Source organism: Rhea americana, unplaced genomic scaffold (genome assembly GCF_003343005.1).
Source record: "Rhea americana isolate MKP2758 unplaced genomic scaffold, rheAme1 scaffold_74, whole genome shotgun sequence".
Taxonomy (NCBI): domain Eukaryota; kingdom Metazoa; phylum Chordata; class Aves; order Rheiformes; family Rheidae; genus Rhea; species Rhea americana.
The window spans coordinates 462,408-487,080 of record NW_028186912.1 but is presented as its reverse complement, the minus strand read 5'-3'; the positions used below and the strand labels follow the sequence as shown (position 1 = coordinate 487,080).

The following is a 24,673-nucleotide window of genomic DNA, read 5'->3' as shown; positions in this document are numbered from 1 at the left end:
GAGGGCGGGACGGGGATCTGCTCGCCGCGGGGAAGGGGCGAACGCTGCACGGAGCGCCCCCCGCGGGCAGCCTGGCCCGGCGGGGTCCGCGCCGGGTTGCGGGCCGCGCTTGGCCGCGGGCCTGGGGCACGGCTCGGGGGCTCGCGGGGAAAGCAGCCTCTGTGGGGGCCCTGGAAGCGGGCACGGCCGTTTCACAAGTTTAGATTTCTGAGTTTTGTTTCTCCTTTGGTTGCACAAATAACACAAATCACGTTTAGGTGCGTTATTTTGAGAGCAAGATTCTTTAATTTTGTCGAGGAGTTAGGCTGTGTGAATGTATGCTTATTTATGATGACAGAACTCTTTTTCCTTCTGTTTGACTGACTTAGATAATTCAGTAAAATTTCCCCCTCTTTCTTTCTGCCTCCTCCCACTTCAAGTTTACTTACTTCTTTACATTATTTTTCAAGTATACAGGTTAATGATGGCTATGTACAAGTTCTGCCCTTAACTTCAAAATGGTATACTGTGATCTAACTTTTTTTTTTTTATTTCTTTTTGAACTGTCATGGTCACAGCCAAGAGCAATTTTCTTTACCCACAGTTCTAGCTGTCAAGATGAGCTGGCCTCCTTGGATGCTTCCCCTCCTTATCTATCTGTACTTTCCTTGTTATTGGAGTCCACTTTAGCTAACTTCTTGAGCTGCTTACTTTAATCATCTTATTGAATGTGTTCTTAGTTTTTTTGTGCTACTTCTTGATATCATGCATATACTTTAAAACACACAAAACTTATATTTCAGTGAGTTTTGGCTCACTGTTTTCAGCATACTTTCATAGAGGTAGCTGCTGAAGACATAAAGCATTATTGTTGACTAATTTATTTGTTAGAGTCTGTCTAAATCATCTTAGTTTAGTTTTTATAGTCATAACATTTCTCAAAATCCTTCTTTAAGCTAGTCACTGTTTTTTTTTTCCTTTATATTTAACACAGTACAGTGACCTAGATCAGGAGCAGCACTGGCATTGAGGTTGCTGCCAACAGAAGTTTGGACTGGCACCAGTGGGAGTGCTGTTCTTCTAAATAATTTGGCACAAAATATCAAAAAGGTGTCACTGTTCTAGAATATGTCTTCAGCAACAAAAAATGTGTCTGTTTTCCTCTTTCTTTGTGAGTGGTGAGAATACTATGTAGCAAATTTTATTGTACATAAGCACCGAGAGCTGTTAAGGATATTAGAAACAGTATAGCCAGTATAAATTCCTTTGCATAGCTCATGAGCCCAGATAACATGCCCTATGCAGTGTTTCTGAGACCTCAGCTAGCTCAACCACATGTATACTGTGAAGATGTTGCTTAAAGCTTATTCAAATTTCCTCACAGGAAAAGACTTCTATTGTAGCTGTTAGGCAAAATCCATGCTCTGCTTCTCATCTGTAATGCATCATGACACAAGGTCTCCAGAACTTGAAGACCACCCTTAAAGCATTGCATTGGCTTTCTTTTACTTGCAGATGTTATTTTAGGAAACTTGTATGCTTTTTCTTTTCGGAAGGCTTTTTTTCCACTTCTTTCAAATGTCTGCTAACTTCTGTTTCATTCTGCTGTTCACAGAAGGTGATTTTGCATATCTTTGCTCATCCAGGTATTTACTTGAAAGGACAAATCTTGACTGCCATCTTATTATTATAACGAGTTTGAAATTAGTGGGATTTTAACACATATCTGAACTTGTTTAGTCTAACTGTATGTGTTTTAAGAACCAGTATATTCCGGATAGACACTGACAACCTAAGTCATGTTGTCTGAAACCTTATTCAAACCTGTTTATGTTTTTCTGTACTTGATAATTTTATATATGATGAGATTAGTTGTTTTCTTTACATCTGCAGCCACTTTATGCGCCTGTGTAAAATCACAGATCAGTGTGATACAGAAAAGAGGTAGGGACCTCATGTGGAAGAGTTGCCCAGGACTGAGGGCGGATCATGCTTTTCCTTAAAGACTTTGTTTTTACTAATTTTAGGTAACCTGCTTGTAAGGTTTTCTATAACTATTCCCATGTTTTGTTTTGTTTTAAATCAGCAGAGGTTCTTGTTTGATGTTGAATCAAAAAAATTGTTTTCTTTGGGAAGATAAAAGTGAAATAGAAAAATCTGTTTTGCTTTGTGTTTTGGGTATTTATTCTTTCTGGAAACCTAAAATCATATTTCTAGTTTGGTTTCTGCTGARAGGAATTAAATTTGTAAAATAGGATTTCTTGTTTAAAGTACTTGCTTGTTCAGATTGATCATAGAACAATGCTGATTTTGAGATAATGGCTACTTGGCCTCTGTGCTTTTATGTGGTACTTCAAAAGCATATTAGCTTTTGGGTTCGCCTTTTATTTTAAAGTCATATTATTCCTGTATAAATAACTGTCCTCTGGATGGGTGTACCACACAAATGAAGAGGTGTTTTTATTTGCAAGATGAGAGGAAATTAAACAAAAAGATAAATAATAAGCTACTGTTAAAATCCTTCTGAAAGATGATGGCAAAATTGTCTAGAGGAAAGTGCATCAGTGTACCATACAAATGAAGATTATATTTCATGATAATGTTGCTACTACTACTTTTCCAAATTATGGAGGAACTACTGCATTTAGTACAAGCTCAGTTATTGTAAATGTTAGGCTAATAATGAGCTTTTTTATTTCTTTCTCTGGGGAATGCTTGCCACATTTTTTTTTGCTAAGTAAAGTTCTCTTTATTTTAACTTTAGCTTGTTTATGTCAGAGCAGGCTGCCATTTAAGGGGAAGTGCTGAGCTGGAAGCTGAGGGTGACAGCAAGGCAGGTAAAGGCAGGGACATTACTAACAAGTACTGCAGTCCCATGGCACAGTGAACAAGGTGAGCAGAGCAGGTTCATTGATAACTGTGGTCAGCCAGGAGTCCAGAGAGCCGGACAAATTGGTAGTGAGGAGTAGATCTGAGGTCAAGCCAGGATATTAAGTCAGGATCAGAATCAGATCCAGTGACTGTAACCAGGGTCAGCCAACAGTCCCATGATCACCAGACGAGTCTGAGAACCTAGAAGGGATTCAGCTGTGCTCAAGGACTGGACAATTTTATTTTGAATAGACTACACCTGTGAAAAATACCTTTGATTATACAAAATGTATTTTTGAAATTAGCTTGAACTTCTTCCTAGGCAGCTGTCTCCTTGCCATGTTAGTAGTGCGTGAGGTTTTGTTTTGTGTTTTTTTGTCGTGGAATAAGGGGTATTTGTAGTCTTTTTATCTTGGGAGATGGTGTAAATACRAAGATTTTAACACTACAATCTCTTGACATCCAGTATAAATTTCATTTACACTGAAATAATTCTGCAGTAACTCAACTACTATTTTTTTTTGCAGTGAATGATATTAACTACTGAGAGATGAAATAACTAATCTCTTTAGTGCTTTTATAGTGTTCTAATGGGTTTCACAGGTTGGTTATTTTTAAGTAGGGCTATTAATTTCATAGGCCTTTGGCTTGGCTGACCGGTTGTTAAAAGGTTTGATGACTATTACATTTGTCCAAAAGTATGAACTAGTTGCTTATGAGAGACTRTGGAGTTTAGGCTTAAAGTGGGTTCCATGCTGAATTTTATTGAGTCGGTTTCTTTGACTTCATCGGAGCTCTGAGCAAATGCTGGTATTTAATATTGTAGAAATTAAGGTAGGATTGAAAAGCAAGATACACTTGTATTTGAAGGTGAATGATGACATTAGAGTAAAAAATCACTAAGCAGTGTGGATGAAAACTTGAACAGAAGGCCATGCCTCTTGTTCAGTTGTAACATGGAAGGACATGATCATGCAAACCCTCAAATGTATGTTAACACTAACTATGTGAGTGGATCCTCTGGGTGGGATTCAGTATCCAAATGTAAATATATAGGAACATTTCAGATGCCGTATGGTATCTTGGTTAGCTGCCAGCTGTTGCTCTGAAAAGATGTTGGTCTCTTGTGGATGTCCAAGATGTTTTAAGATATCTAAAAATGGTATTAGGCACCTGACTTGCTCCCATTGAGGTCACAGGATTACTTGACTCACTAGAACTAAGTATATGTTAGAGCTTGACTTTACTACAAAAATAGTTCCAGTTATAATTTGGATATTGCACTTAATCTAACTAGCATGAATGCAAATTTATCTTCTGTCTGGTTTGGCAGGAAGTATGAGTTGATGATCTGATGCTCAAGCTAGTAGCATGTTGATGACTACTACCCTGTATGCCTGCAGAATCTGAGTTTACACCTTATCTTGCTCAAGTGAAACTGAAGTCAGTGAAAGTTTACAACAAGGGAGGAGAGTTGTAATTATTTTTGAAAGATCAGGACCCTGATTACTTGAATTATTTCTGTAGTATTTATACTTCATATTGCGAAAACTTTGCATGCCTGTATGCATAGCTCTTTAATTAAAAAGTATACCCAATTTATCTATTTTTAAAATTAGTCAAGGACATAAAATACTGGCTTATTATCTGGTTTTACTTTGACTTAAGAATTTCTGAAATCCTCAAAACCTTGCATAAATTAATGTGAAACATCGTGAGATTAGAGGTGTTCTTTAACATACACAGTAGTTAGCTTTCAGSAGTACACTTCATCAACAGTAGGTGCAGTACTGTGATGTGTATTAATAGATACTGTACTTTTTTGTGTTTTTAGTGAAGTGTTAGAAAGTATTTCACTAGAATGGCTAGTCTTCCTGCTCCATGAACTTTTATCCTGATAGTGTAAGGTTGCAAAGAGGAGCATACCACACCTCTTGTAGAGGAAAGGGGGAGTTTTGAGACCAGTTCAGAAATAGAGGTGATGCTTTTTTAGGGGCTGCTGCTCCATTGCAAGGCAGGACTGCTGTGGAATCCATGGGAGTTTTATTTGGTTTCAGAGGTGACAAATTTGGTTTACTCAATAGCTCAGAATCCTGTATAGTCTGACTTCCAATCAGATAGTGCAGTCTGTAACAGGAATTGCTTGGAAGCCAAGTACAAGAACCATGGGTTGGCTGCTTTTACACTATCCAATTTATTGAYTGTGCTCTGGTAATGCTAGATTGAAAGTCTTTGAGTATCATCTGGAGTGCGGGGGAGGAGGGATGGCTGATGAGATGTTAAATTTGAAAGAACTGAAGCATTCTAGTGATTATTCCTCAAGGTTGCAGGATTGTGTTTATGGCAGTTTTCTTTGTTGAAAGACTACTTCTGTACCTTTAAGTGATTAATTCCTTTGATTGTAACACATGCAACTTCTGACCAGTTTTTTCTCACAGTAAGTGGTTTTTAATCATAGGTTGAAATACACTGTTGCAGGTGTAAGACACTAAGGCTTCCTTTATATTGTAAAATATAAACTTTGTGCTACTATTAATGTGTTGTTAGGGCAGCARAGCTTATCTGGATCTTAAAATAAAGTTGCTCGTTGAGAAATTTTCRCCAAGTTACGCTTTCTTGGATTTGGAATGATGAAGGAAGAAATAAAGCATGAAGAATTTGCAATATTTGACACTGTGTATTRAAACGAGTAATTTTTTGAAACTTCCCTTATGTAGCTTGTTTCGGCATGGACAGGGTGAAAATTGTGGGAGTTTACCTGTTTGAAATACACTAAATCTTCACTGAACAGGTGCAAATTGCAACTTCAGAGGCTTAATCTGGCTGGATGTATACAGTGTTACGGAACTGGAAAATACATACTTATGTGCAGACTATCCTCCTTTCCATGTGTCAGGTCYTTATTTAAAAGGTGAGAAACAACAGTTAACAGAGGAGGAAAAAGCTTTGATATCCACTGCTGACAAAATACAAATTTCAAATTTTGTTCTTAAAAAGCTAAGCTTTGTCTGAACCTTCCTCTCCCCTGTGAAAAGCTCAAGTGAATATATAGAAAGCAAAGTATAGCATATRGTTTCAGTTGATTGGTCACTCTCCAAAACTCATTTATTTATGAAGAGTGGGGTGGACAGTCTTCTGTCTGATCAAGAAATTGAAAAACTCAGGGAGACAATTGTAGCTCTTCAGAACCAGAAAGAACGGGGGAGGGGGAACCTGCTGTTGAATTCTCAGCAGAATATGTTCATGCAGAATATTATTGACAAATAATATTTTTCACACTTAGAAAGTGAAATAGGTRTAGAGAATTGTTTCTGGGATAATAATTGGAAAATTTATCTTAATGAAAAGAGCTTAGCTTTTCATGCGGTATAGCAGAGGTTACAGGATTGGGATAACATACCAGTGAGAGACAAGACCTAAATTGGAAGTCAGTATTGTGCATGATGATGGGTATATTTGCTAGTAATAATGATCAACTAAAAACTAAAAGGGTTCTAATCTTCRAGTGAAGCCAGCAGAAGTAGCAGGGATAAGAAATCCTTATTGGTTAAGATGGACCTTGCTAGGTTTGAGAATCTGAGCTCATGATCTCTGAGTCCTGGTAGAGACTTGTCAGTCTGGATTCAGTCCCGGCAGACTTCTGGTCTGTGTTTCCAGTGTGTATGCAGTCAGGTTTTTGAAGGCTTGACATCGTTGCTGAGCATGATGGGCAGCGCTGATCTGATCCTCCTAACTACTTATCTTTCGTGCTCTGGGAACTTCCTTCCAAGCACAAAAAGCAACAGGGGGAAAAAGCATAGCTAGGTAAAGGTGATTATTTAACAGTAAATGCTGAGGATGCTGGYAGAGTAAAGGCTCTGGTTGGTGTCAGTTACCTAAATCAATTAGGGTATAGTTATTTCTGAGGATCTTGAGGCAAAAGACAAAAATTGTATGCTGGCATAACTGAAGGGTAGCCAATGTCTGATCTTAGAGGTAGATGATAGGATTGATATRACTTGCTGTTTGGTGATATTCTCTACCTCCCCCTTTAATCTTTTTAAACAAGAAACCTTTTTGTGTCCATTGTAAACTTGCTCAGAATACTTTCTTGGAAAATGAAATAAAATTCTTTATAGAAGAACTTCATCCTAAGGTATTGTGGTGAAGTGAACTGTTTTCTCAGCTAGGATTGAAACTACTCCAGTAATCAAGAGATCATGCCTATCCCTGGATAAACTAAACTAAAGCTGAAAATTAAGATTTCTATGATTGCCTGCTTAGCTTTTTCTTCCTTCAGCTGTTCTTAAGGAGTCTTATAGACTGATAAATTGTCCTCTATTTCTTGTTCTGWCTTTACTCACAAAAATCCGGTTCTTTTAAAAGAATTTGTTTATATTTACTCTCCTTTTCTCTGAGATTCACCAAGTATATTTGTCAGTTTACTTAAAATGTTTTATTTGTTGCTGGCCTATGAATCCGATGTAAACTTTTTTTAAAAAAATGATGTTAATTCTAAACGCTGCAATCCAGTTTTACCTATTTTCTTGAACAAGATTACTATATTCTTATCACGTACAATACTTCTGGTAACATGATCCAAATTTTGGAAGGTATTTAGTTGTCTTTACTTCTTCCTGTCAACCAGTGTTAAAAACATACTTTAGTATACTATTTCTTTTTCAGTGGTTACCTTTGTTCCCCTTATTCTTTTCTTAATAAGTGTTTTATGCATTAATCCGTGTTCTTGTCTGCTGCAAACTTTTTTTACTCTGGTTTTACAATTTTTATTCTAAATTCTTATTTTCAATTGCTGATGTGTTGTAAAGCCATTAGAATGTGTGTTCATAAACCTACTTTCCTGACATCTGCGATAAAATATTGTTCTTAACTCTTTGATAAATCATTGGAAGCAAACTGTATTAAACCAAGTTAATTATGCACAGAATGTTGTTTATTAATATCACTGATGCCGCTTATTTAATTTCCTTTAAGAAACAATGCAAATACACTTCAGAGTAATTATAGATCATTGTTGTATTTCTTTTTTAGCTCCCTCCCCTCCATCTCCCTGCATTCTGTGTTAAATTACTTGTGTATAAGATGCATGCTTTGGCCTTTTTTGTACAAAAATGTGTATACCTCAAAATTAAAGTGTGGGTGTTTTTTTGTTTTTTTTAAAAAAATCTCAAGGATAGTTTGGAGGGAGCGAATTTCTAACTCTACTTTCTCTTCATTGACTRACTTAAAAGGAATTAAAATTACAGTGAGAAACAAACTTAGCTGGTGGGTTTGTTCAGAATATTTTTGTTATCTATGCTAACAAAGGATCTTACTCTGGAACAGTGCTGGACTCATTCCCAAAGAGCACTAATACAAGGAATCATTACAAATATATCTAGTTCTTCCATCTTTAATTTTTTAATTTGTTCTGTATTAATGAAACCTGGTAGCTGATGACTAACTTTGGTCTCCTAGACAACAGAGATTGCTTTCCTTTAATTTGTTTTTTAAAAAGCTATAAAAACATGCATAGAATAGATCATTCTGCTCTGTTTCAGCCACACACGCTTTGATTTTTTGGGGGGTGGTGTGGGAGGGAGCTACCTTTCTTTTCTTTACATTCGATCTTGCAATTATTGGAGTTTATACATCCTGTATGTTAACTGGGTGTTCAATTAACTTTATCTGCCTGAATGATGTCTGTATTATTTGTTAATCTAGTAATGGAGACACTTGAGTTACGGAGGTGCACTTGCCTATGTGGGATGTAGATGGGTGTGGGGGAAGTTGTTTTGTGTGTGTGTACGTGTGACTACCTCTTCTATTGTCGATGTAAATACTGGGGTGATGCTTGTACCTGACTCTTAGTGATTCAAGGAATGAGATTCCAGTCTTTCGTTTTGAGACTGATATTGGAGGAGGTATAGTGCAAGAAGCAGAAAAGAGGAAAGATTAGATGGAAACAGTTAAGTTGTGCTGATTTATTGAAATTCCTGTCATTCAAACTAATTCAGTTCTCTAAAATGTGATCTGAAATGTTCACACATTTGCATGTGTGACTTCCCTGCATCACTGAGTGGAGTATCTGGGTGTGAATCTGTTCTTAAGCTCTGCTCCCTGATTTATGAGGCTAATAATATATAAATCAAGAAACCAGGAACTTGAGAGACTGAATCAACAGGAGCTTGAGTCGGGTAAGGCTGGAGAGGGAAGTGCAAATTGGAAAGAGGGAGCAAGGAGTTTGGGAAGTATTGGGATTGGAATTCTGGGACTGGCTGAGAAAAATCGGATTTTGGCAAGGTGCTAATGCAATGGCAGATCCACTCTAGGTAGAAGTACTGGTCCACCGAAACATGGTCTTCTCAGTTGGAGATTGAACCAGACATTCTGCAGTTACCCTATTCTGTGGCTGGCATCAGGTACTTGAAGTCTGTTGCAGAAAGTATCAGCCCTATCTTCTGCTTGTCTGCAGAGGGCAACCTCATTTTTGTCATGTAGCTCCAGTGGTTGAGTTCTTTAGATGTTTGGTTCCGACAATGCTCCTGTTTAGTACAAGTGTCCATATGCTATCACATATGGAAACTCATCACTGTCTTTTTTTTGTTTCTTGCTATTAACAACCAAAAGATACTAGAAAATAAAGCATTTTTAAAACTTCATTCATTATATAGGTAGAAGATCAAACATTGAAAAAAATCAACGTGCACAACTGGATGGATGTATTCCTGTAGAACATAATAGTCTTCACTGTTTTGTCCTGCCCTGCCTCGAGATGTACATCTCTCACAATGTACAGACTTGATAACATCCATTCAAGGACAGCTATTAAATGTCATTTTTTCCCTTTGAGTGTAAGCTACCACTTAATTGTTCATTATTCAACCCCTGATTAACTCCTAAATTAAATATTTTATTATTCTGCAGCAATGAAGCAATGAGTACATTTTTTTTTTTTTTGCATTGCACCTAAATGAGTTGGCTTTCACCCCATTTTTAAAATGAAGTGCCAAGAGTGTAAGGTAAAAGAAGCAGAGTCATTTAGGATATTCTTCAGGATGTCAGGTCCAATCTTTTTAAGTGTTAAGTACTGTCAGAAATAAGTGCAGCTCCTGTTGGCATCAGCTATTTGGTGTGCTGTAGATGTTCAGAACAGTTCAAAGTCCAAGAGCCTCCAACTGGACATCTAGATCATGAGGAGCTTGTTTCTTTTTATTCTGAGGCAGAGTGCTTATGCACTTTACCTGGTATCGCAAAAGGTCTGTGAGTGAATACAGGAGAGGTTCAAATCTCCAGACTAGTACTTGCCTCCTTTAGATATATTAGTGTTTTCTTTGTAATCTCTGGTTTATTTCTCCTCATGTCTTCCAGCTTCTGCAAGCAATCAGGCTATGAGTTCTGCTGAAGCTGAGACTCTAATTGAGGCTTTCTGAGAGCAGAATTTGAATGCAACTTGGCATGATGAGGTCCAATTTGAGTATTTCAATACAACTGTAATAGTTTTTGCAGTTTCCTACTGGATAATGAAATTTTTCTAATATGGAGCTGAGGTTAAATGCCCTTTGAGTCATTTTTTTTTGGAGTTCTTGTTACTTTTGCAAACAGCTAATAAGTCAGTAAGAAATAGGAGTGTTTGGCAGAGGTGTAGCAATAATGACAAGTGCTAATTCAAAAAGGGAATAGACTTGTGAGGGAGGACTTCTTGTTGTACTCACTATGTATATTTAAGCATAGAATGTATTTCTAAAACTAAGATTTGTTGAAATAAGCTTACTTAGCTGAATCAAGAGAAACACACTTCCTGCCATTCTTATTAGTCAGTGATAAAATGTCACAATAGCTTTGTGGAAAGATGTGAAACTTTCTCCTGCCCTTCTCTAAAACACTTGGAGAAAAAAAAAAATTCTCTCATCAGATATCTATTACTGTTTGCATATTATAGTTATAAATATAGATTGCATTTCTGAACTAACTTGACTACTCTTTCCTGCTTTTTGGAAACACCCACTGAGCAGCAGCATATCTCRTGAGTCTGTCCTATTCTAGTTATTCAAACAGTTACATTTGTTGGCCTTCATGGACAGAATCAGACTAYTAGATACTGAATGAACATAGAAATTTAGTGTTAAAAACTGCTCTTTAAGCAATCAGGTCAACTTAAAGTACTAAGTGCTATATGAGTTCTAATTATTTAAACTGACCTTTTTGCTATATGGTTGATGGGTAACAAGTTTCGTATGTATCTACACTTCAACAATTTTAGTTTGYAGAGATAGTCATTTTCTTTAAGGTAGACCATGTCTTGAGTGATTTTTAGTAACCTTGCTTTGTTTTTGTCTACTGTATTAAAAAAAGTATGTCAGTTCCCAGAATTGATTATTTAAATGCAAGTATTCCTTACAGATTGGACTGAAACACAGATCTGAAGACTGAATCTCCTGAACTAGAAAGCTCAGGAACAAATACTTAAGACTTATCTACCTGGAAGATTTTTTTTTGGTTCAGTTTAGTGGCTCATATTGAAGCTTCAACTAGCCTCATAAGTTGGTGTAAGGTTTAGCCTTAGGTTTTTGCTGGAATTTTCTGATCTTCAGGTGGGTTGCTGCCCAATCTCTGTCTTAGTGATTGAGTAAGATTGGGTTGGAATTTCCCTTTGTGTAATAGTTTTTGCTCTCATCTTTTGATTCTTCAGGACCTTGTATGAAAAACATGAAGAAACAGTTGTGCTGTCAGCACATTTTTCTGTAGTTCCTTCATGTTCCTTTTTTTCTTCGTGTTTGTATTCATGCATAACATGCTTGGTTTTATTGCAAAGGGTAAATAGTTGGCAGCTCTTGTTTTCAGTGTTGCTTTAGTTGCATGTAATCATTCATGCTTGATTGTTTTAAGAAGTAGGACAAGAAATGCTRTTTGAAGGACTAAATTCAACCATTTACTCTTCTGATGTAGTGCCAGATGGCAGTCCATAGAATGGCTGCCATTTGATGTTATTCTGACAGATCACTTGCTAATATTGAAAACCTAATGCCTGTTGATGCAATAAGGTGCGCATTCAGTGACAGGAGGCATTGACAACATTTAGGACCCAATCTCATTAAGTGCCGTCTTATCAAATTGTGATTTATGAAGGATTTACTGTCTTTCAAAATCGCTAGCTGGAAAGAGGAGAACCTGGGAGCTCATGACTTACAATTGTGTGGAAGAAACTATGATTTGAGAGTGCTTATGGACGAGGTGCTGTACTAAATGGATGAAGCAAACACTAGCGTATTTTCTGCTCTGCTAATTCACTCTACCCTTAAAAGGTTAGAATAAATTCAAATTTAGGCCAGTGACCTAACTTTCTACAATCCTATGTATTGAATTATGAAGCATCTTATTTGTGTTAACTTAGCATAGATCAAAATTTTTCTCTGTATTTGTATAGTAGGTTACTACTGTCAAGATTAAATTAATGCTGTAATAAACACTGATTCTAAGAAACTAGCCTTTATTTCTCAGTATGTTAGTAATTTTATTTAATCTGTACAGACTTAAATATACACTTACTGTAAGTACTTTAAAATTAAGATTAATATTTCATATGGAGGTTTTGATGTTAGCTGTCTTTCTAAGAAATATAAATGTATGTAAATATTGATCTTCTTCCCAGCCTTTATTAATTGCAGTTTATTTTCTAACTTTGAACTAATTGACTATTGAAATTAAGTTATAACTATTTGCTATAGATAAAAATTTACTATTAATGTTTTTAAAGTGCTTTTAGTGTATATTTATATAACCTTACACACTTCTGTATTTGTTTAACTATATCGAGTAAGTGGAATTCTTATTTTTTTTWAAAAAAACTTTCCTCATCCATTCTTACATTCTGAAGATGCAAAAGCCTTAATTTAAAACCACAAAATTATGTATGTGGAAGTGGCCATTACATGGAATATATACAGTTTTTCCTTGTATTAAGTTACTCTTATCTGTTATAGTGGGTAATTCTGCTCTTCTACAGAACCCAACTTACCAGTCTCTTGCATGGACCAATATGTTATTCTTGTCATTGCTTTCTCAGCTAAACCTTAAGCAGTCCTCCTTGCTGTATAGTTCCTTGGCGGAAAAAAGAACACCTTTCTCTGTTTTTACCACTTCAGGCAAAAGCTAAACCTGGAGATGCTTTTGAAATTGTGGGACACTTTCCTCAGCTCAATTTTTTTTTCCTACTTTTACCATTATTGAAGGTTTGGGAAGTAGTTTTCAGTAAAGAAAATGCAAAGTTAAAGCTCTTTCTGTTGTACTGTTTGGTGTACAGCTGTGGGGTCAGCAGCCTGAATAGCAGAATGGGGTTTTCTTTCCTTCTCTATTGAAAGCTTTTCTCTTGTAAATCAGCTATGTGACAGATGGAGTTTCTCTTAGACTGTGTTAATCTAGGTTTGTAAGAAGCTCAGAATAGAATGGTGTCCTTTAGGGGGCAGAGAAGGAAAAAGTTATTTACAGGCTTTTAAAGTACAAAATAAAACTTTTAGATTGAAACAACAGTTCAATTCTGTATGATCCAATGATGCAAGTGTTAACTCCTTGCTTTTATATGTGTGCATATGTTAATAGAACTATTTTCTTTTCTAGGATCCCTCAGTAACACAAGTGACAAGAAATGTTCCTCCAGGATTAGATGAGTACAATCCTTTTTCTGATTCAAGAGCAGTAAGCACATTTATTTCTTAAGCATGCTATTAATCTTTCTGGGTAAGATTTGTGGGGACTCTTTACAGAGCTTGTAAAATCTGTGAAGGACTCGCTAGAGGTGGTAGAAGATCTATAGGGGCAGATAGTCTCATAAAGTATTCAGAGGATTTGTTGGGTAGGTCTGACTTAAGTGAGCTTTGAGCTCTCAAGCAAGAGTGGGTCCTTGGAAGGGAGCTGAAACAATTTTATTTTTGCCTTGTTTCTGGTGGCCTGTCCTTTGTGCTTTTCTAAATTTTGCCCTTGCTTTACAGCATATGTGAATGTGGTATGCTTCTTCTGTATCTGCTTTTGATTCCCATTTCACTTAAAGTGCTACTCAGAATAAGGAAAAACACTGCATTTTACAGTCCACAGGCAATGAGTAGTTGTGCTGTACTAAAAGGAGTAACTTAAGACTGAGAAATGCAGTTGATTTCACTTATGTAGCATTGACTTACCAATTAATGACTGTGTTTCACTGTAAATAACATAGCTGACGTTTTTAGAGAAGCTGAAAATGGCATTTTTCAATTAAACAGGAAAAAAATAGATTTTTATGTTAAGTGATAAGATGAGAATCTGATTGACAGTCTATAGCATTAACCTTCCTCTTTCTCCCCTTCCCTGTCGCATAAATTCAAGTTAATGAAACATGCTGAGCTGCACAGATTTCTCTATTGCAGATCCAGGCAGGATTGTTTCCTCTGAGAAACTGACTTCAAACTCTGAATGCTGACATTGGGTTTCATAGCTCAGCTCTTTTCCTTTAAAAGAGATGTCACCTATTCTGATAATCAAGAAAGAAATAGGACAGAAAAATAAGTAAACTATCTTTTTCCAGTATTTCAGTGAATTCAGCTTTTCTCTGTCAATATGTAACTTTTATCCTTCATCTCTCCAGTGGGAAATTTGGTAGAAAAATAACTAATTCATAGGATGTAATGAAGAAAGCAAATGGGCGTAGCAGGTTTTAAATCTCAAGGGGTTACGACTTTGATATCTAATGTGAAATCAGGAATCCTGTTCTTCTGGCTGCTTTCAAAGCCTATGCTGTTTTTGATTATAAAACCAAACGTAGTTTCAGTGAATGGTATAAATGTCAGATTAAATATTTTTGCCTGCATCTTCAGTGKTTTTCTCTCCAGCACTAACAGTCACCATGGAGAGGACTTTGCTTTCTTTGTCATGTTATTGAAATCAACCAGGACCAGATGAAATTAGAGAATTAGTGTTGCTGCTTAATCATTTGATGGAATTACTGTTAAAGGAGKCTTGTAATTTCTTTCTGCTTCTAGAGTGTCTGCTAATGCATGTTGAACTTTTACCCTGAGACCTGTATGTGTGTTTGTTTACATATATATGTGTATATATAGCATGTATAGATGCAGTAATGCAGATAGCATGAACTTTCAATCTGAAGGTATTACAAGATTGCATCAGTAGTGTTGAGTGTGTGTGTGTGTGTGTGTGTTCTTCAGAGCATGCCTCTTGACTGATCTTTTTTTCAGTAAATTCCTGGACAGCTCCCCTTCTTACATCTTACATCTGAATACAATAAAGAGTTAACAGAAAAATTGATCAGCTACACTTGCCTTCTTTTGGAAAGTTTTAAAAAAATAGTATTTCTGATACAAATGTACTTTTCAAGTAAATTAAAGGAAAATAAATACTCTAGCCTCATGAGGAAATCTATTCAAAAGAGCTACTTTTGACCATCTTTCAAAGAAGTAATGTTAATTTGCATCTCTACCCAGTGTAGCTGTGACAGCAAGACATGAAGTAAAAAGGCCTATCCAGGCAGTACCATTTAGGGGAGAGAAGAAAAAGGTGCTGTATTCTGAGACAGGCTGAATTTCACGATTGATAAAAATACATTGTAATAATATGTCTGTGAAAGTCAAAGGCATGGACCTTTGATGTAAGGTCCTATATAAGAACATTAAACTTGGTTCCCATGGCCAAAAGTGTGTGGTGTTGGTAACTCCTGTCCATCGAAGACTGGAGGTCAGTGCAGTGCTCACAATACAAGTCTGAGTCTCTGATGATAGTTATATCCTTATAGAAGGTGGAATTGCTGACCATTCATCTGTCTCTGTCTGTATTCCTTAGTCCTATCCAGGCTGTAAAATGGATAGATCACTCTCTGCTGTGCCCAAATTCTGAGCATTGAACTACGCAACAAATACCATTGGGATAGGGAAGACAAAATAAAATGCCAACTGATAGGTTGGAAGGGACCTCTGGAGGTCATCTTTTTCAACCTCTTGTTCAAAGTGAGTCCAACTAGATGAGACTGCTCAGTGTCTTGTTCAGATGAGTTTTGAATATAACCAAAGATGAAGATCCTATGATCTCCTGGGGTAACCTGTTTGGGTGTTTGACAGCTCTTGGAGTGATTCTTGCCCCACCCAAAACATCCAATTACAATTTCCTGTGTTCCAAAAAAGCTAATTCTGTGTAATAAAAGCAGCAGTATCCTTTTCCTAACGTCCCCACATATATTTAAACTGTTATACTTTGCAAATTACACATTAATTAGGACAACTCAGCTACATTTGCCTGATACTTGGGCAAGCCAAACTGTTCCTGTACGTATGAATTAGGAAATAAAAATTTTTACAGGTGACTGACTTTTTCTGAGGTAAGAAATACTACTCAAGTTTTGTTTTCAAATCTTCATTACACCTGATGTGAGACCAAAATTTTCCAGGATAGACTGGACTGCAAAATTAAGAGGAGAAGGAAGAGATTTGATTTCTGATGTCCTGAAGCCACCTGAGAAGACTGTCTCTCCATCTACTTCTGAGAATACAGAAGGCATGGTGGCAGTTGGGATGCTCTGGTGTGAATTCCTGAAAGAGGCATTCTGAGGCAAACCTCAGGCAAGAAAGTTTCATCTCCATATTCAGAGCCTCAGCTAATTAGGAGAGATTTCAGACAGTTCTGTCCACTTCAGACTTTGATGCTGAGCTGGAGTTTTCCTCATTTTGTTTGTTTGGTTTTGGTTCTTAGGCAGCTTTTTTTATTGATGCTATTGGAATTTTGAAATCAACCATGAAAGCAAGTTCACATTAGCTGACCTAATGTTTTCCTGTCTTTACATTCAAAGAAAAAAAAATGAGTGGGATATATTTGGCTTAAAAATAGATTCAGTTTTGATATAGCCACACTTATTTTTCCTTTGCTTAGCCAGCAGTTCCACTAAATAATGAAAAAATAGATGACTTTCCACCAGCTCTTAACTTTACAGTTGGCATTGAAGTAAAATGGGCACAGCAGTCAATCTTCCTGTTCTGATTTGCACACAGATAGTCAACATTCATGTGTTAGCATTCTTTAAACACCAAAGGTAAAATACATAATGAATTTCTGTGCTTAAAGGAAATCCTGATTAAATTCAGTCCCTTTTTTTGCCTCTATCATAAGATGTTAGTCAAAGTTAAAGAAGCTAGCAGGCAATGCCAGATTCACTGGTTTCTTTCAAAACTACCTCTGCCTTTTTATTCCTAGAAATGTGATGACAAAATTCAAAATAACATGAGAATTTCTGTTCTGCTTATTTATTATTTATGAACATTAGTGGCTTTATAAAATGTCCATTACTTCTCAAAGTTAATTTCTTCAGTTACCTAATTTGGCAGCTGCAGCTTCAGGATTTTCAGTTGTTTTCAGGACCCCATATGTCTCCCACTAACACCTCRTGTGGACAATATTTGGGATAACCTTAAACTTAATTATTTGCTTTTTGTCTGAAATAGCAAATCAGTTGCTTTTGTGACTATACCTCTAGCCTGATTGCTTGCTAACAGTGTTTCCTCAATGGAATTTATACTTACATACAAAACTCTATCGTACTAAATGCATGTTCTTTGCCAACCTTTTAAAGACTTAAATCTGAGATACTGTCACCAAGAGTGGTTTTTAAAGGCCTCCAATTTTAGACATCTTGCATCTTATACAACAACACTTAAGCCATTTTGGGCAACTCTTGATCCAACAACTTGCAAATATTTCACTGTAAAGAACTATAAAGTTTTTTAGTTTTTTTTATAAAGTTAGCTTAATTTTTTATCAGACTGACTCGAGGGATGGCAGTAAGAGCAAACCTGTGCTTATTGTATATTTGGGAATTGATTGAATTGCATTTTATGCAAATTAGCAATTTTTGTATAAATTAGCATGTGAAATTTTGCTTTGTGTTGCCCTTCTAATAAATATATGAATAACCATCTGCCTTACTGGTTTGTCTGCTAGCTGATAAATGATTGTTTCTTTTTTTATTGAGAATATTTCAGTTGCATGTGTGGTGTGTTGCTTCTTTTGAGTATCCTGTTTAAGGTTTGATGTACCACTTCCATTCTCCCTGGTTTTTGTTATTTGTTTATCCTTGCATGCGTTTTTCTTGGAGTTCTTTTTCTCCAGAGATTGATAAATATTGGGAAATATTTATAGCTCAAAATAAATTTGTGGCTTTATGAAGAGGTTAACTTTCTAACAAAATGTTACCACAAGTACTCCCCCCTCCTCTCCATTGCTGTTGTTTCCTACCATCTTCTTACTATTTATGTCAGGATAGTAACAAATAATTCTCAGGTTGGTTTTTTTACTGAAGTATGCAGGTCTCCAGCTGTGCTGTACCATGTGTGGCTTGAAGACATACTGAAGAGAAATTGAAGAATGTACTTCTTGCTTCTAGGAAAATTTGGAAACAGAACAGCATTTGTAGCTGAATTATTTTCCAAAGCAGATAGATACTTTTATTCTTCATCTTTAGCAGTGTTGGATTTTTCTTCACTGCTCCTCAATTTTGAGTAAGGTTAAAGTGAATAGTTTGGTAGGAAGTCTTAGTGCCAACATGATCATAAAATGCAGTCATTTTAGGCTGTTTTTTGTTATGTTTCTGATCTATGGAAGATGTTTTGATACATGTGGCTGTTGTATGTTGAATTATCATTTTTGCATAATAACCTGGAAAATCAACACATTAAAGCAATGTTCAATTTCTACCATTAGAACTAGATTTGAGCACTTGTACTTTGTTCCACTGTGTACACATTATGAAGCTGAAATAAGTAACTCTGCAAACATAATAGTATACAAAAACATGTTTGATTTTATTGTACTTACTGTAATATAGTAACATTTCTTCATTAACAAGCTATAGCCCATGAAGACAAGGGCTGGAATACAACCTTTGGGACTTCATTCTTAATGTATGCTGACTTAATGGAAGTTCTAGCATGATATCCAATGAAATTAACAGCAAATGAACAGCAAATGTTGGAGCAGATCTTTTTTTTTTCCTTCTTTACTACCTCTGTCCTCTTTGTAAGCAATCCTCTCTACTTGTTCTTGCATCATGTACCAATTGCAGCAGATTATTTTAAATAAAGGTACAATAATGTTATTGAATGGTGTGGGCGTATCTACTGTAACTCAAAAGTAAATAGTGGATTTTTTATCCATTTAAATGGCACACTAGAGTCTCAGGAAACGTATACCACCAAAGAAAAGACTAGGCATTCTGACCTTTTCTTGCCATTGATTTAAATGGTGGTGATGTGTACATTATTGGAGTAAGACAGCCTTTAGAAAAGTGGAAGCTATTTCCAAAAGAAGATGGAAGAGCTCAAGGTCTGGCAAGCTAAGTGTGAAACTTTAGGTAAGCTAACAGCTTTGAGGAACAGTTTGTAAGTTGGAAAACTTTTATTTTCTGGAAGCAGGAAGCTTCCACCAGCTTTAAGGTCAATAGGCTATCCTGTTGTAAGAGTACTAATAGAAGATAATGCTGTAGCAAAAAGATAAATGAAATGCTTCTCTTACAAGTGATAAATCGGAGGAAATGTCTTGAAACTGAATCTTCAACAGAACAGACTCTAGAAAAGCAGTAAGTAGCCAAAACTAAATGGAATTCTTCTGAATGTTAAGGAAACTAAAATGAGAAACTGCTAAGTCTGAGTTAAAATGTACCTTGGTTGGCATCATAGCAGAGGAGTGAAAGTGATGACTATCACACTCAGTTCAGAAAAAGCTCTTAAAAGGATTCAAGGATTTAAACTTTCTGACCTCTTAAGTTCTCTACCAGGCAAGTAGATAAAAACTTTATGAACAGATTTCCCCCCTCCTCTGCCCACTTGAAAAGAAAAGCGCAAGCATGCATCTTGCAGAAAAATATGTGCCTGTCTTAACTTCAGTAGGTTTATGTGATAGTGACTATGTGGGGAGAAGATTATATGACTGATGCATGATGCAGATTCCAAAAACTGTCTTTYAGTTGCTAATCTCCATCATGGTTCAGGTCAGAGGGAATAGTAAGTAACAGAAAATGAACAAAAACAGAGACACAAACCTCATAGACTAGCACTGAGACAACAGTGAAGACTTAAGCTCTTCAGCTACTAATTCATGGGCCACTGAGAAACTATAGGCATATCTTTGAGGAGGATAAACCTAGGCTTAGATAAGAAGGGGGAAACTAYACAACCCCTGCGATACTACACAGAACTTATTAGGCAGTGTTTAGGGGCAGGAGAAAAGGTGGGGAGAAAGAAGGGGAGCAAAAAAGAGGAAGGATAAAAGAGGCTAGTCATGTATAAGCAGCTGCTGGTCAGTATGTTTGTGCTGTGCCTGGTAATTGTCCTGTCGTCTTAAATTCTTTCTTAACTATCTTTCTGCGTAATTTCACTCTATCCCATATGCGTGCTGCAATGTCTAGGTACCAGCAACTGGGGAGACTAAGTTGGGTGAATTACATGCCAGCACCCGGAGTCAAACCACAGGTGATGGTGACTTGTATATCTGTGATGCTAGCAACTGGAGGGACTGCAAGTCATAGGGTTGTGTGTCTGAGGTGCCAGAAACTGGAGGGACTGGTGTGTTTCTCCCCTTATCTGATATGTATGGATGTGTATGTACAATTCATTAGGAAACTCCAGGCTGGGCTAGCTGGTGAATAGAAGGAGAAACTGTCTCTGGAAAGACTCAAAGTCTCAGCCAGAGGTCAGTAAGGGAGCCCAGAGTTCAGGCATGGCTATGAGGCAGGCTGAGAGTCTGCTGATATTCAAGGGATCTGTGGGAAGGGCAGGGGTGGTGCTTGTTAGAAGAGCATGCGAGTGTATACATGAAGCTGGAGTAGATGGTGAGTAGGAGAAGACCTGTATGTCAGGTAAGAGGCCCAGGATCCAGGCAAGGATATTAGGTGGGTGGAGAGCCCCTGCAGATATTTAAGGGATCTGAGAATGTGGATGTAGTTGTGAATCTAGAGAGCAAGGACATGCGTTTTCAGTAGTGAACTGCAGTYGTAGCCAGCTGCAGAGGGGGAATGAGACTTGGGTGTCTCTATCTGTTTTACGTGAGATGTGGTAGTGTTAGGTCTGAGTATTGTTAAAGGTAGTGTCCTATCTATGGTAGTTTGCATAGCTGGCCATGTTAGTGTCCTCTTTGTGGGCATGCATATACATATGTGTGTGACTCCATATGATACATGCTTAGCCTTGCTAATACCTGAACGGACAAACAGGAAAGCAGCAGCTGCCTTGATTGGCCTGGGGTGGAGAGACCTCCAAGTCTCAGGCTGCACCCAGCTGTGCTGCAGCAGTTGGGAAGGAAGAAGTCCCTGGGCCTTGAAGTCCACCAGAGGCCCCTGGAGGCAGTGGCCTTTTTAACTTCTCTTAACAGCTAGGGTAATTATTTTCTCCTGTCTCCTCTGTTCTAGTGTCACTTCTTCGAGGGAGCACACACTGTTATTTACACACTGTAGGCACTGGACCTTTCAGCAACTCTTAYGCTGTATATGAATGGCCAGCTAGCACTTAGTGGGGTTTAAACAGTCTGGAATTCTGTTCCATAAGCACATATATGCCTGTTCCAGTCATTAGCAGCACTGCAGGCTCTTTGGGCTAAGAGTTTTCAAGAACAAACTGTCTTTAAATTTATTGTGTGAACATTTTTCAGTCTACCTAGTCCATTTTTAAATGCTATTACAGATGTCTGTGAAAGGCTAATGGGACTGTACCRGGGACTGTAGGCAGCCTCACTTGTTAGTGTAGCAGCCAGCTACTTGTGAGTTATGCTTTCAAACCCATTGATTCTTCAGCCATAGGGCTACAGTAAGATTTTTTTTGGCTTTTGTAGCATTGCTCTGACCTACAGTGCTTAAGCGATAGAGCTTCTGCTCAGCAGATTTTAGTTACTTTGGTGCAGCACTCATAAGTATCTTATATTTGAAACAGAGGATGATAAGATGATGGTTGTTCAGCTTTCATAGGAGTTCTCATACAAGAGTTTTTCTTTCTTACCTCAGAAGGCTCTAACCTATGAAATATAGGTAGTAACCATCTCTAATCAAGTTCAGCTATTTTTATCCTGGAACACTTGGCAATCATTTTTAAGATGAAAATGTAAATCATAGAGTATTTTTGAGGAGTTAAACCTTTCTGATATTTCTGTATTCTATTAGGAATTGATGTATAAGGTGGCAAGATAATTCTGAAATGCTGGAAAATAGCCAATATTGCTGAGATATGCTAGTGTTGCATACACGTACAGTTTTCTAAGGCATGTTGTTTCAGCTTTAGAGTTTCATTTTTGTGTATTAAGAAATGGCTGGAAAAGACAGAGATAAGCTGAGCAAGGTCATCATTTGCCAAGTCAGTGATATTTAGTTATGATTTCTGCTGTCTTTTGAAGTGCTTTTATGTATCTAAAACGTCACACCTCTCTCCATATTTTTGCTCTTGATTTCAGCCTTGTTAGGAACACATGGTCCTCTATCTTACAAGGACAGGGAAATCTTTCATGTTGCAAGCACTACACAAAGAAAGATGTAAATTGTAAATTTCCCCCAAGCGTATTTAAGAATAAAATAAGATCATAGCAAGACTAATCTGATCTGCTGTGGTAAAGCTCAGTTGACAACTTCAAATCTATGCAGTAGTTTTTCCGTTGGTTTGATAAGATAAAGAGATGATAAAGAAATACAGAGGAGATGGCAAACTTAGAAATAAGCAGGAGAGGATTAAAACAGTCCCTGACAAAACTGTGARGTACTTAAAACTTCTTGTAAGCTATATTCTCATAGATAATGATCACTTGCCTGTGATGCTTGAAACTAGGTATTACAGTAAATACTGGTATTGTTAAGCATTAGATTATAGATGCTGAATTTGAAGTTTAATAGTGTATGTCGTTGTTCTAGTTAACCAAGTGATATAAACCTTTATTAAGTAGAAAGCTCTAGAAGGTATTATTAATAGATGATATCATCATGTTTGAGAATGTGAGCAGATCTTGCAATTCCCACAAGCAGTAACTGTCCTTATCCATATTCGCATCTGAATAAAATCAGGTTGTTTATACTGATTCACAAAATACCACGTGTATATGGCAAATGGTGCACTGTAAAGACAAACAAAATACTGCCACACAGAATAGCTTTTCCATCCTAAATGGCATAAATACTGCAAGCAATGTATCAGATTTTCAGTTTRTCTGTAACGCTTCCTTTAAAACAGCTAGACTAGTTCATACAGAATTTTGAAAAAATGCTTATTAAAATAGGAGAGTGTTTCCTTATAACTATGTTTTCTTTTTTTAGCCTCCTCCAGGAAATRTGAAGATGCCTAATGTACCCAGTACCCAGCCAGCAATAATGAAACCAACAGAAGAACCACCTGCTTACACACAAATTGCGAAGGTTTGTCTGTAACATTTAGGCAGTAGGTTCCATCTAATTATAATTACATAAACACTCTTCTGGAACAGTGTGCCTTTTGTAAAAAAAAAAGCATTACTTTCTTAAAGATGTAAGAAAATAAATACTGTTTTTAGGTAACCTGTTATCACATTAATTCATGCAGTGTTAGGTCAGTCTTCATTCACCACTGGAGAATGCATAATTACAGAAAATAGACTTGGAATATTTATTTTGTGTTCATACTTTTAGCAGTACCTAACAATGCTTGTTTTATTCAGGAGCATGCCTTGGCCCAGGCAGAACTGCTAAAGCGCCAAGAAGAGCTAGAAAGAAAAGCAGCTGAACTAGATCGCAGAGAAAGGGAAATGCAGAGTCTCAGTCAGCAGGGGGGTATGTATAAAAAATATTTTTTTTAATTGTAGAAATTTAACATTTTCTTAGAAACTGCTTTTGTTTTATAGTACAGTGTCATGGAGGGTTTTCTAGAGAAGGTGTCTTACGGCCTTTGCAACAATGTGTAAGGTGAATAAAAACTAGTCTGTCTTGTGCAAGTTTTCATAGTGCAGATTCCAATGCGGCTTTTGTTACTGTCTGCAGTCAGTCATTTGTATTCTTGGTTAAAATTGAAGTGATACTATTGACTAGAAATGGACCATTTTGTGAAGAACTATACATAACTTCATAAGTAACAACTCTGGTTTCTGTTCTGTTAGTATTTATAGCTGTAAAAGAACTTTCTTGTTTTGAAACATTTTCCTATCTTTTTCTGTTATAGATGCAAAAAAATGCTCAAAAAGCAGAAAGAGTATAGTTGTTAAGAATTTTTTGTATGATCCCCTGAATAATCAAGATCAGTGCCTCATTCTACCAAAACTGTCATGTGCTGTGCACCATCAGTTTTTGTACTGCAGTTTTTGAATGATAAGATTTGTGTCCTCTTAACTGAAGATACTTTGCTAGAAATAAATCAGTGGGGAAAATTTCTTTTCAAAAGGAAGAACTTCAGACTGAAATTAGAAACAAACAAACAAACAAACAAACATACTAAAACACTCCGCACAAGACTGACTTTGTATGCTCTTTTCACCTGTATCTAGAATTCTGACAATTGTATTTCCACATTATTTTATTTTTCTTTGCTCATATCAAAGCTGGAACATACAATAGATACACAATAAAATTTCAGATTGCATGACTGCTTAGGAATTCAAAATCTTAGGGAATTTTTTGCCAGTCAGGTGCTAGTGTCTGAGAATGGGGAATCACTATTCTTCTTTAAAGGRAAAAAAAATCATAGTGGGTATTGTGTCTTCATTAAAACATTTTTATTTTCTCAGTATTTATTCTTTTCATTCTTTTCATTAACTCTCTATATCTCTTCTCCCAGATAATGATTTTCTTTTGTCATATTTTCATTTCAATCTCCGTATGTTT

At 36.7% G+C, this 24,673-nt stretch overlaps 1 protein-coding gene across 1 annotated transcript in view; it reads left to right on the top strand.

The window, feature by feature from the left end:
• Positions 1 to 13,456: 13,456 nt before the first annotated feature.
• SCAMP1 (secretory carrier membrane protein 1) overlaps positions 13,457 to 24,673 on the top strand; it is a 29,066-nt gene continuing 17,849 nt past the window's right edge. The window contains exons 1-3 of the mRNA XM_085322110.1: positions 13,457 to 13,524; positions 23,141 to 23,239; positions 23,518 to 23,629. Coding sequence (XP_085178236.1) covers positions 23,162 to 23,239; positions 23,518 to 23,629 — 190 coding nt within the window. The 5' untranslated portion in view covers positions 13,457 to 13,524; positions 23,141 to 23,161. The remainder of the gene's footprint in view (positions 13,525 to 23,140; positions 23,240 to 23,517; positions 23,630 to 24,673) is intronic.